At 48.0% G+C, this 13,004-nt stretch overlaps 1 protein-coding gene across 1 annotated transcript in view; it reads left to right on the forward strand.

The window, feature by feature from the left end:
• nfkb2 (nuclear factor of kappa light polypeptide gene enhancer in B-cells 2 (p49/p100)) overlaps positions 1 to 13,004 on the forward strand; it is a 79,519-nt gene that overhangs the window by 31,362 nt on the left and 35,153 nt on the right. The window contains exons 8-11 of the mRNA XM_038783281.1: positions 4,872 to 5,013; positions 8,478 to 8,592; positions 11,615 to 11,825; positions 11,917 to 12,086. Coding sequence (XP_038639209.1) covers positions 4,872 to 5,013; positions 8,478 to 8,592; positions 11,615 to 11,825; positions 11,917 to 12,086 — 638 coding nt within the window. The remainder of the gene's footprint in view (positions 1 to 4,871; positions 5,014 to 8,477; positions 8,593 to 11,614; positions 11,826 to 11,916; positions 12,087 to 13,004) is intronic.

The raw sequence follows: 13,004 nt of genomic DNA on the forward strand, positions 1-13,004 counted from the left end.
TACTTCGGAGGGTAGTCTCAAGGAGAATACTTAGAGAGATTGATAGAAGTAGAGTCGGTGTGGGAAGTCATTAGATGGGATCAGAGTGAGGGATAATGGGTGGAGATGCTAAAATCAGGATTAATGTTCATGTTGTGAATTCACAGAGTGTGATTAATAAGACTGGTGAACTATAGACACAGGTTGACAAATGGAATTCTGATAGTGTTGCTATAACGGAGACCTGGCCTAAGGAAGGCCAGGACTGCACATTAAATATTCCTGCCTATAATGTGTTGAGAAGAGGCAAGGAAGGAAGAAGGGGATGGGAGGAGTGGCAGAATGAATTAACGCTGGGAATACAGTGCGGGAGAGAGAGAGGATGTTCCAGAATAGTGAAGGACAGAATCTCTCCAGCTCAAGGTAAGGAATGGAAACGCTGGAATAATGTTGATTTGTGTCGTATATAATCCACCAACTAGTGGAAGAGATGTGGAGAAATATATTGAGAAAGTCATTACAGAGAGGTGTAAGAATGGTCAAGGATGAACTTCAATTATCTAAATTTAGACTGGGATAGGAACAGACAAAAGGTCAAGAGGGACGTTCCTGGAATGTGCAGCAGGATGGTTCTGGTCCAATGAGAAGACAGCTTCTATTGGCCCTGATTCTATCAGCCATGATTGAATGGCGGAGCAGACTCGATGGGCTGAGTGACCTCATTCTGCTCCTGTGTCTTATGGTCTCATGACATGGTTCAAAATTAAGGAGTCTCCGATTTAAGGTGGAGATGAGTCATTTATTTTTGCAGAGAATTGTGAGCCTGTGGTATTTACTTCCCGTAAAAGCAGTTGAGGCAGGGGTTGTTCGAGGGGTTGAGGCAGGGGTTGACCGAGGGGTTGAGGCAGGGGTTGACCGAGGGGTTGAGGCAGGGATTGACTCGTGTTGACGCAGGGGTTGAGGCAGGGGTTGACCGAGGGGTTGAGGCAGGGATTGACTCGTGTTGAGGCAGGGGTTGACCGAGGGGTTGACCGAGGGGTTGAGGCAGGGGTTGACTCGTGTTGAGGCAGGGGTTGACCGAGGTGTTGAGGCAGGGGTTGACCGAGGGGTTGACCGAGGGGTTGAGGCAGGAGTTGACTCGTGTTGAGGCAGGGGTTGACCGAGGGGTTGAGGCAGGGATTGACCAAGGGGTTGAGGCAGGGATTGACCGAGGGGTTGAGGCAGGGATTGACCGAGGGGTTGAGGCAGGGGTTGACCGAGGGGTTAAGGCAGGGGTTGACTCGGTTTGACACAGGGTTACTGAACGTCTTTCTGGTAGAAGTAGGTGATTCTTGGCTGACGAGAGTTGAAGGTTATTGGGGGGTGGCGCAGAATGTGGAGTTGAAGTTATGCTACGATCGGCCATGATCTTATTGAATGGCGGAGTCGTGGCAGGGCCGAGTGCTGATCTCCTGCTCCTGATTTGTACGTTCATTCGGGAATCTGAGATTTATACATTTTTGTTAACTAAATATACGCAGGGATGGGTGGATCAGAGTTCAGCTGCAGGTCAGCAGTGATATCATTGAACGACGAAACAGACTCAAGGGCCCAGCTGTTTGAATGTGGATCACTCGTTAACTTGTTCACTGGGATGGTGATCTGTGGATCACTCATTAACTTGTTCACTGGGATGGTAAACTGTGGATCACTCGTTAACTTGTTCACTGGGATGGTGATCTGTGGATCACTCATTAACTTGTTCACTGGGATGGTGATCTGTGGATCACTCATTAACTTGTTCACTGGGATGGTAAACTGTGGATCACTCGTTAACTTGTTCACTGGGATGGTGATCTGTGGATCACTCATTAACTTGTTCACTGGGATGGTAAACTGTGGATCACTCATTAACTTGTTCACTGTGGGATGGTGATCTGTGGATCACTCATTAACTTGTTCACTGGGATGGTGATCTGTGGGTCACTCATTAACCTGTTCACTGTGGGTTGGTGATCTGTGGATCACTCATTAACCTGTTCACTGGGATGGTGATCTGTGGATCACTCATTAACTTGTTCACTGGGATGGTGATCTGTGGATCACTCATTAACTTATTCACTGGGATGGTGATCTGTGGATCACTCATTAACTTGTTAACTGGGATGGTGATCTGTGGATCACTCATTAACTTATTCACTGGGATGGTGATCTGTGGATCACTCGTTAACTTGTTCACTGGGATGGTGATCTGTGGATCACTCAGTAACCTGTTCACTGTGAGGTGTTGATCTGTGGATCACTCATTAACCTGTTCACTGGGATGGTGATCTGTGGATCACTCATTAACTTGTTCACTGGGATGGTAAACTGTGGATCACTCGTTAACTTGTTCACTGGGATGGTGATCTGTGGATCACTCAGTAACCTGTTCACTGTGAGGTGTTGATCTGTGGATCACTCATTAACCTGTTCACTGTGGGATGGTGATCTGTGGATCACTCAGTAACCTGTTCACTGTGGGTTGGTGATCTGTGGATCACTCAGTAACCTGTTCACTGTGAGGTGTTGATCTGTGGATCACTCATTAACCTGTTCACTGGGATGGTGATCTGTGGATCACTCAGTAACCTGTTCACTGTGAGGTGTTGATCTGTGGATCACTCATTAACTTGTTCACTGGGATGGTGATCTGTGGATCACTCATTAACCTGTTCACTGTGAGGTGTTGATCTGTGGATCACTCATTAACTTGTTCACTGGGATGGTGATCTGTGGATCACTCATTAACCTGTTCACTGTGGGATGGTGATCTGTGGATCACTCATTAACTTGTTCACTGGGATGGTGATCTGTGGATCACTCATTAACTTGTTCACTGGGATGTTGATCTGTGGATCACTCATTAACTTATTCACTGGGATGGTGATCTGTGGATCACTCATTAACTTGTTCACTGGGATGGTGATCTGTGGATCACTCAGTAACTTGTTCACTGTGATGTGTTGATCTGTGGATCACTCATTAACCTGTTCACTGGGATGGTGACCTGTGGATCACTCATTAACTTGTTCACTGGGATGGTGATCTGTGGATCACTCATTAACCTGTTCACTGTGGGTTGGTGATCTGTGGATCACTCATTAACTTGTTCACTGGGATGTTGATCTGTGGATCACTCATTAACTTGTTCACTGGGATGGTGATCTGTGGATCACTCATTAACCTGTTCACTGTGGGTTGGTGATCTGTGGATCACTCATTAACCTGTTCACTGTGAGGTGTTGATCTGTGGATCACTCATTAACTTGTTCACTGGGTGGCTCGGAGGAGGATCCTGATTCAGTGGAGGGACGAAAGGCCTCCGAGTGTTAACACCTGGTTAAACGACATGGCAAACTTCATCCAATTGGAAAGGATCAAATTCGCCCTGAGAGGGTCGGTGCAGGGGTTTTCCAGGCGATGGCAACCCTTCCTAGACCTCTTGGATCAGAGATAGAAACTGAGGCCATGACAGCAGCAACCCGGGAGGGGAGGGGAGGGCGGGAGGGGGGGGGGGGAGGGGGGACAACGACGAAGGAAGTACGGTAGCGGCGGTGGCACGGGCAAGGCCTGCCCGAGGACGCTGCTAGGAATGATAAGTTGGTCTGACTGTCGGTTCGCCGGCGGGGGGGGGGGGGGGGGGGGGGACGCGCGGGTAGGGGGGGGGGGGATTTTTTTTTCTTTGTCTTGTTAAGTAGGGGGGTTTGACTTTGTTTTGTTATAATTTAAATGTAAATGTAGGGGGGGTTAAAATGTTTGTATTTTGAAAAATTCAATAAAAATTATTTTAAAAAAAAAAAAACTTGTTCACTGGGATGTTGATCTGTGGATCACTCATTAACTTGTTCACTGGGATGGTGATCTGTGGATCACTCATTAACTTGTTCACTGTGGGATGGTGATCTGTGGATCACTGATTAACCTGTTCACTGTGGTATGGTGATCTGTGGGTCACTCATTAACCTGTTCACTGTGGGATGGTGATCTGTGGATCACTCATTAACTTGTTCACTGTGGGATGGTGATCTGTGGATCACTCATTAACTTATCCACTGGGATGGTGATCTGTGGATCACTCATTAACTTGTTCAGTGGGATGGTGATCTGTGGATCACTCATTAACTTGTTCATTGTGGGATGGTGATCTGTGGATCACTCATTAACCTGTTCACTGTGGGATGGTGATCTGTGGGTCACTCGTTAATTTGTTTACTGTGATGTGTTGATCTGTGGATCACTCGTTAACTTGTTCACTGTGGGATGGTGATCTGTGGATCACTCATTAACCTGTTCACTGTGAGGTGTTGATCTGTGGATCACTCATTAACCTGTTCACTGTGGGATGGTGATCTGTGGATCACTCATTAACTTCTTCACTGTGGGATGGTGATCTGTGGATCACTCATTAACTTGTTCACTGTGGGATGGTGATCTGTGGATCACTCATTAACCTGTTCACTGTGGGATGGTGATCTGTGGATCACTCATTAACTTGTTCACTGTGGGATGGTGATCTGTGGATCACTCATTAACTTGTTCACTGGGATGGTGATCTGTGGATCACTCATTAACTTGTTCACTGGGATGGTGATCTGTGGATCACTCATTAACTTGTTCACTGTGGGATGGTGATCTGTGGATCACTCGTTAACTTGTTCACTGTGATGTGTTGATCTGTGGATCACTCGTTAACTTGTTCACTGGGATGTGTTGATCTGTGGATCTCTCAGTAACTTGTTCACTGTGAGGTGTTAATCCATGGATCCCTCATTAACTTGTTCACTGTGGGATGGTGATCTGTGGATCACTGATTAACTTGTTCACTGTGAGGTGTTAATCCGTGGATCACTCATTCTGTTCTTATTCTGCAGAGCAATTTCTTCAGATGAGAGCATTGCAGATTACCGAGCGTACAGCACAGGCTTTACTGGATTACGCCATCACGGGAGACGTCCGCATGCTATTGGCTGTCCAGAGACACCTGACAGCTATTCAGGATGAACATGGAGACACGTATGTATTCTTTCATGCATTAGCAGCAACATGTTTATGGCGATGTCCCCATGGTGACCAGATTTTGTGTGCCCTATCCATGTGTTGGATGTGTTTATGGTGATATATCCAAGCGATTATCATCCCTGTGGAGACAAATAATTTGGATTTGAATTTCTCAATGAGCGATGCAGAGTCACAGTTTCACATTAGTGCTGAAAAGTGGAAAGTTACAGGCAGTGACCATCTCCTACAAGAGAGGATCTAACCATCACCATCGCTGAATCCCCCACAATCAATATTCTGGGGCGTTACCATTGGTCAGAATCTGAACTGGACCCAGCCACATTAATATTGTGACTCCCAGGTTAGGTCAAAGACTAGGAATCCTACAGCGAGTAACTCACCTCCTGACTCCCCAAAGCCTGTCCACCATCTACACAAGTCAGGAGTGTGATGGAATACTCTCCACTTGCCTGGATGAGTGCAGCTCCAACAACACTCAAGAAGCTCAACACCATCCAGGACAAAGCAGCTCCGCTTGATTGCCCCTCCTTCCACAAACATTCACTCCCTCCACCACCGACGCACAGTGGCAGCCGTGTGTACCATCGACAAGATGCACTGCAGGAACTCGCTAAGGCTCTCTGCCCAGCACTTCCGAAACCTGTGACTTCTGCCATCTGGAGGGACAAGGCCAGCAGATGAATGAAACGACCACAACCTGGAGGTTCCTCTCCAAACCGTACATTACACACCATCCTGACTTAAAAACCACAGGGGCTGCAGCGGTTCAAGAAGGCAGCTCAGCACCACCTTCTCGAGGGCAATGAGGGACGGGCACTAAATCCTGGCCTAGCCAGCGACACCCACGTTGCACGGATAAATAATTTTCAAAAATTCAAACTTTGACTGTAACAAACTAAAATTGACATCGACTAAGCATTCCTTCATAGACAACTAATACACTGAATTACAGATAAGGTATTTGAACACCGTTAAAATCATCCACTAATCCATGACACTGCATTTGCTGCAGAAATTGAATTCCCAAGTTCCTCTCAGTTTAAGCAGGATCTCTTGCCCCTGACCCGCAAGGGTAACTCCCCCAGTTCCCTTTGAAACAAAGTCTGCTCCGTTTGATCGTCTGAGTATAGTTGAATGGACGTCAGCAGCCAGGCACCCTCTGGACGCCTTGTTTTGTAACTTTCCACAATTCCTGTTCCTTCAGACAGAGTTTCTGACTCGAGCAGCGATCAGCTTGGTGATTAACCCGGAATCAGTCTCTTCCTTCCTGCCTGGCAGTCTCCCTGTCTGACTGACCCCTGAGGGTCTGTGTGCAACAGAACCAGAACCCGTGCAGCAGAAAATGCCTCATCATCGTCTGGTCACATGGGCCTGTCGCCGTGCAGACTCCATATGAGGTCAATGGGCGGAATGCCCCAGATACCATCGCAGTTCAGCATTAACTTGGTTGATTTTGGGCAGGACGTTAATTGGGGCTTTGTGATGGGAAGTATTTTGCACTTTGCATATTGAGTACTTTGCATCGGTATTCACAAAGGAGAGGGACAAGACAGATGTTGAGGCTAGGGATGGGTGTTTAAATACTCTCGGTCAAGTTGTCATACAGAAGAGGGAAATTTTGGATATTCTAAAAGACATTAAGGTGGACAAGTGCCCAGGACCGGATGGGATCTATCCCAGGTTACTGAGGGAAGCGAGGGTCGAAATAGCTGGGGCCTTAACAGATATCTTTGCAGCATCCTTGAGCATGGGTGAGGTCCCGGAGGACTGGAGAATTGCTAATGTTGTCCCTTTGTTTAAGAAAGGTAGCAGGGATAATCCAGGGAATTATAGACCTGTGAGCTTGACGTCAGTGGTAGGCAAACTGAGGGATAGGATCTATTCACATATGGAAGAAAATAGACTTATCAGTGATAGGCAGCATGGTTTTGTGCAGGGAAGGTCATGTCTTACAAACCTAATAGAATTCTTTGAGGAAGTGACAAAGTTAATTGATGAGGGAAGGGCTGTAGATGTCATATACATGGACTTTAGATAAGGTTTCCCATGGCAGGTTGATGGAAAAAGTGAAGTCGTATGGGGTTCAGGGTGTACTAGCTAGATGGATAAAGAACTGGCTTGGCAACAGGAGACAGAGAGTAGTGGTGGAAGGGAGTGTCTCAAAATGGAGAAGGGTGACTAGTGGTGTTCCACAGGGATCCGTGCTCGGACCACTGTTGTTTGTGATCTACATAAATGACCTGGAGGAAGATATAGGTGGTCTGATTAGCAAGTTTGCAGATGACACTAAGATTGGTGGAGTTGCAGATAGCGAGGAGGACTATCAGAGAATACAGCAAAATATAGATAGATTGGAGAGTTGGGCAGAGAAATGGCAGATGGAGTTCAATCTAGGCAAATGCGAGGTGATGCATTTTGGAAGATCAAATTCAAGAGCGGACTATATGGTCAATGGAAGGGTCCTGGGGAAAATTGATATACAGAGAGATCTGGGAGTTCAGGTCCATTGTGCCCTGAAGGTGGCAACGCAGGTTGATAGAGTGGTCAAGAAGGTATATAGCATGCTTGCCTTCATCGGACGGGGTATTGAGTACAAGAGTTGGCAGGTCATGTTACAGTTATATAGGACTTTGGTTAGGCCACATTTGGAATACTGCATGCAGTTCTGGTCGCCACATCACCAGAAGGATGTGGATGCTTTGGAGAGGGTGCAGAGGAGGTTCACCAGGATGTTGCCTGGTATGGAGGGTGCTAGCTATGAAGAAAGGTTGAGTAGATTAGGATTGTTTTCATTGGAAAGATGGAGGTTGAGGGGGGACCTGATTGAGGTCTACAAAATTATGAGAGGTATGGACAGGGTGGATAGCAACAGCTTTTTCCAAGAGTGGGGGTGTCAGTTACAAGGGGTCACGATTTCAAAGAGAAGGGAGAAAGTTTAAGGGAGATGTGCGAGGAAAGTTTTTTACGCAGAGGGTGGTGGGTGCCTGGAACGCTTTACCAGCGGAGGTGGTAGAGGCGGGCACGATAGCATCATTTAAGAGGCATTTAGACAGGTATATGAATGGGCGGGAACAGAGGGAAGTAGACCTTGGAAAATAGGCAACAGGTTTAGATAAAGGATCTGGATCGGCGCAGGCTGGGAGGGCCGAAGGGCCTGTTCCTGTGCTGTAATTTTCTTTGTTCTTTGTTCTTTTCTTTGTATGTTAAAGGACAGCGACTGAAAGGTGGGTATTTATTGGTGAAAGGTGCGGACTGGGCTTTGATGAAGAAATAATTCACTCCCATAGACCAATGCTCCCCATTTAGCGCACTGGGAGAGAGGTGCCTGTGCAAACCGAATCAGGCCATGGAAATGTTTCCGACCCACCTCGAGCTGGCTGGCAGCGAGTTCTAGCATATAACACTTCACACATGGAGACGGTGTTGAGCTGATAGTCTAACTAGATCTTTTCTTTCAGATCGCTACATTTGGCCATCATCCATCGCGAGCCCCTTGTGGTTCAGCAGCTGCTGCAAGTCATCGTTAGTATTCCCCGGCAGAACATCATCAACATCCCCAATGATCTACGTCAGGTTAGCCTTATTATTATCCTCCTTCCAGCTCCCCATCCAGCAGTATGTCAAATCATGCGACAATTCAGCCTGAGCAATCCATGTCCATGTCCGCTATGAGTCTCCACTCCCTCTATTTCATATCCTTCTGTTCCTCTGCTCTTTCACCCTTCTGCTCAATATGGTAGCACAGTGGTTAGCACAGTTGCTCACAGCTCCAGGGTCCCAGGTTTGATTCCGGCTTGGGTCACTGTCTGTGCGGAGTCTGCACATCCTCCCCGTGTCTGCGTGGGTTTCTTCCGGGTGCTCCGGTTTCCTCCCACAGTCCAAAGATGTGCAGGTTAGGTGGATTGGCCATGATAAATTGCCCTTAGTGTCCAAAAAGATTGAGTGGGGGTTACTGGGTTACGGGGATAGGGTGGAGGCGTGGGGTGCACTTTCCAAGAGCCGTTGCAGACTCGATGGGCCGAATGTCCTCCAGCAGTGTAAATTCTATGATCTATGAACCCACATTAGATCCTTATCATTCAACCAACATTTACAAAATCTCATCTTTGTTTTCAAATCTCTCATCCACCACGCCCCTCCCTATACCTGTCATCTGCTCCAGTCCCAAGCCCTCAAAGAACAAAGACCATACAGCACAGGAACAGGCCCTTCAGCCCCTCCAAGCCTGCGCCGGCCATGGTACCTGCCTAAACTAAAACCGTCTGCACTTAGAGTCCGTATCCTTCCATTCCCCCCCCATTCATATATTTGTCTAGAAGTCCCTTAAATGCCACTATCGTACCTGCTCACACCCCCTCCCCAGGCAGCACGTTCCATATACTGACCACCCTCTGTGGTAAATTGCCTCACACCCGTGTTCTAAACTTTTCTCCGCACCTTAAAACATATGTACTTGACTCTCCTACCCTAGGAAAGAGCTATAGGAGACGTATATCAGGTCGCTACTCAACCTCCGTCGTTCCAGTGAGAATAAACCCAGTTTATCCAACCTCTCTTCGAAGCTATTGGCAGCACGGTAGCACAGTGGATAGCACTGTGGCTTCACAGCGCCAGGGTTCCAGATTCGATTCCCCGGCTGGGTCCACTGTCTGTGCAGAGTCTGCACGTTCTCCCTGTGTGTGCGTGGGTTTCCTCCGGGTGCTCCGGTTTCCTCCCACAGTCCAAAGACGTGCAGGTTAGGTGGATTGGCCGTGATAAATTGCCCTTCGTGTCCAAAAAAAAAGGTTAGGAGGAGTTATTGGGTTGAGGAAGTGAACAAACGAATATGATGGACAGTAGGACCCTGAGGGGAATGAGTTCACAGACAGAGAACAAAGGGATGAGCACAGCATGGCTAGGAAGGGGGAGGGGAGCTTTGGCTCGTGGAGAGAATAGTGAAAAGGATGCTGGGTAACAAGAGGCCAGGATTGGGAAAATGAGAAGTGAGCAAATCAGGATATATGGCCAGGTCAGAAGGTGTATACATTGGCCTATGGGAAGCTTGTATGCGAATCTTGATGTGATTCAATCAATATGTGCTGGGATTTCTTTGTCTTAGTTCTCATTAACTTTTGGGAACTTTAGAAGACGGCTGTGTGTGTTCTAATGTCCCACGAGTGAGTCAGCCTTGCAAGCTGGTGGAAATAAAACAATAATTGATACCTGCTAATCCATCTCAGATTTTATTGAGTCCAGACTGGCCACAAAGAATCAGGAATGAACAGGGTTACGGGAATAGGATGGAAGTGAGGGCTTAAGTGGGTCGATGCAGACTTGATGGGCCGAATGGCCTCCTTCTGCACTGTATGTTCTATGTATATTCTATACCAGGCAACATCCTGGTAAATCTCTTCTGCACCCTCTCTAAAGCCTCCTCATCCTTCTGGTAGTGTGGCGACCAGAATTGAACACTATACTCCAAGTGTGGCCTAACTAAGGTTCTATAAAGCTGCACAATGACTGGCCAATTTATACTCAATGCCCCGGCCAATGAAGGCAAGCATTCCAAAGTTCCTCAGACAGAACCTTCCAAACCCATGACCACTGCCATCTAGAAGGACAAGCGCAGCAGATACCTGGGAACCCCACCACCTGGAGGTTCCCCTCCAAGTCACTCACCACCCTGACCGGGAAATATATCTGCCGTTCCTTCACTGTCACTGGGACAACATCCTGGAACTCCCTCCCTAACAGCACTGTGGGTGTACCTACACCACCCGGAGTGCAGCGGCTGAAGAAGGCAGCTCACCACCACCTTCTGAAAGGTGATTAGTGATGGGCAATAAATGTTGGTGCCCCGCTTACTGTCAGAATTACTTTATGTCTGTCAACCCCGTCTATACTGTCGGTGTAGAGCAGTAGCGCACGCGTTCAGCACATGGGGGCTGTCGGGGAAGTTTTGAAAAGGGATGCTGAGAATCCCGTGCTTAATCCTCGTCGCCAATGTAATAATTCCAAGCGGCGCAGACTGAGAGGCCAAACTGGTTTGTTTTAAACTGAAAATAGAGCCACAACAAAACAAACTTCCCAGGCCAGGATTATCGGCAGCTGCCGATCCGGGTCTGGGAGCGACATTTAAAGGTCCCGCTAACCCAGCTGTATGGGCCTCCGCCGGCTCACCATGGAAACTGGTGTTGTAAGAAGCTCACACGGCGATCAATCAGCGATTTCCCCCCTGTGGTCCTCGTGAGGGTTATCACTGTGCTGTATAAATATCAGTCGTTCCCCTGCAGCACCGCTGACTGAATTTCCCATTCTCCGCACACTCTGGGGAAAGGACGGGGTTAGATACAGAGTAAAGCTCCCTCTACACTGTCCCCATCAAACGCTCCCAGGACAGGTACAGCACGGGGTTAGATACAGAGTAAAGCTCCCTCTACACTGTCCCCATCAAACACTCCCAGGACAGGTACAGCACGGGGTTAGATACAGAGTAAAGCTCCCTCTACACTGTCCCCATCAAACGTTCCCAGGACAGGTACAGCACGGGGTTAGAGGTTTGGTGACCGTGATTTAAGGCTAAAAGATTTTGATTGTTTTTTTTCCTGTTTCCCAGACTCCTCTCCACCTTGGCGTAATCACCCAGCAACACAGCATTGTTGAGCTGCTGCTCACCGCTGAAGCTAATGCCGCCATTTTGGATCGTCATGGAAACTCCGTCCTCCATCTTGCCCTCCATAGAAACGATGAGAAGATGGTGAAACTGTTGCTGGAACACCTCAAACCTCAGGTCCTCAGCAAGCTGTTGAAGTTGCCAGACTGTGATGGTAGGTAATGTATGTGGGAAGAATCTGGGTTGTTCTTTAATCTGTTTTAGTCAGCCCCTGACTGTCTGAATCTCTCTCTTTCCATCTCCAGGGCTGTACCCAGTGCATCTCGCAGTGAAAGGCCAGAATAAAGATTTGCTGGAGATTCTGCTCAGCAAAGGAGCGGATAGAAACATTGCTGAACAGAAGAGTGGGCGGACACCTCTTCACCTGGCTGTCGAACTCCAAAGCCTGTTTCTGACTGGATACCTCTTGTTGGAGGTAAGTCTCTTTGTACAGGTGACTGGGTAACTGCTGATAGACGCGGAGCTTGTCCTTTCTGGGTTAAGCCGCCTGCTCCCTCGTGCTTAACACCAATGACAACCAAGCTGGCTCTCCCGATATTCCCAGCTGAATGGATTGTACCAGGTCTGTAATCTCACCTCCACCCGCACCCTCATTTCCCATCCTCCGCCCCAGACCCAGGTTCGATTCCCAGCTCGGGTCACTGTCTGTGCGGAGTCTGCACGTTCTCCCCGTGTCTGCGTGGGTTTCCTCCGGGTGCTCCGGTTTCCTCCCACGGTCCCAAGATGTGCAGGTTAGTGTCCAAAGGTTAAATGAGTTACAGGGATAGGGTTGGGGAGTGGGCCTGGGAAGGGTGCACTTTCAGAGGGTCAGTGTAGACTCGATGGGCTGAATGGCCTCCTCCTGCACTGTAGAAATTGCATGATTTGTCTGCAGGTCATTCAGAATTCCACATAAACACTCAATAATCCATTGTTAATAGAACATAGAACATTACAGCGCAGTACGGGCCCTTCGGCCCTCGATGTTGCGCCGACCTGTGAAACCATCTGAAGCCTATCTGACCTACACTATTCCATTTTCATCCATATGTCTATCCAGTGACCACTTAAATGCCCTTAAAGTTGGCGAGCCTACTACTGTTGCAGGCAGGGCGTTCCACACCCCTACTACTCTCTGAGTAAAGAAACTGCCTCTGACATCTGTCCTATATCTATCACCCCTCAATTTAAAGCTATGTCCCCTCGTGTTGGTCATCACCATCCGAGGAAAAAGACTCTCACTGTCCACCCTATCTAACCCTCTGACTATCTTATATGTCTCTATTAAGTCACCTCTCAGCCTTCTCCTCTCTAACGAAAACAACCTCAAGTCCCTGAGCCTTTCCTCGTAAGA

This window comes from Scyliorhinus canicula, chromosome 22 (assembly GCF_902713615.1).
Source record: "Scyliorhinus canicula chromosome 22, sScyCan1.1, whole genome shotgun sequence".
Taxonomy (NCBI): Eukaryota; Metazoa; Chordata; class Chondrichthyes; order Carcharhiniformes; family Scyliorhinidae; genus Scyliorhinus; species Scyliorhinus canicula.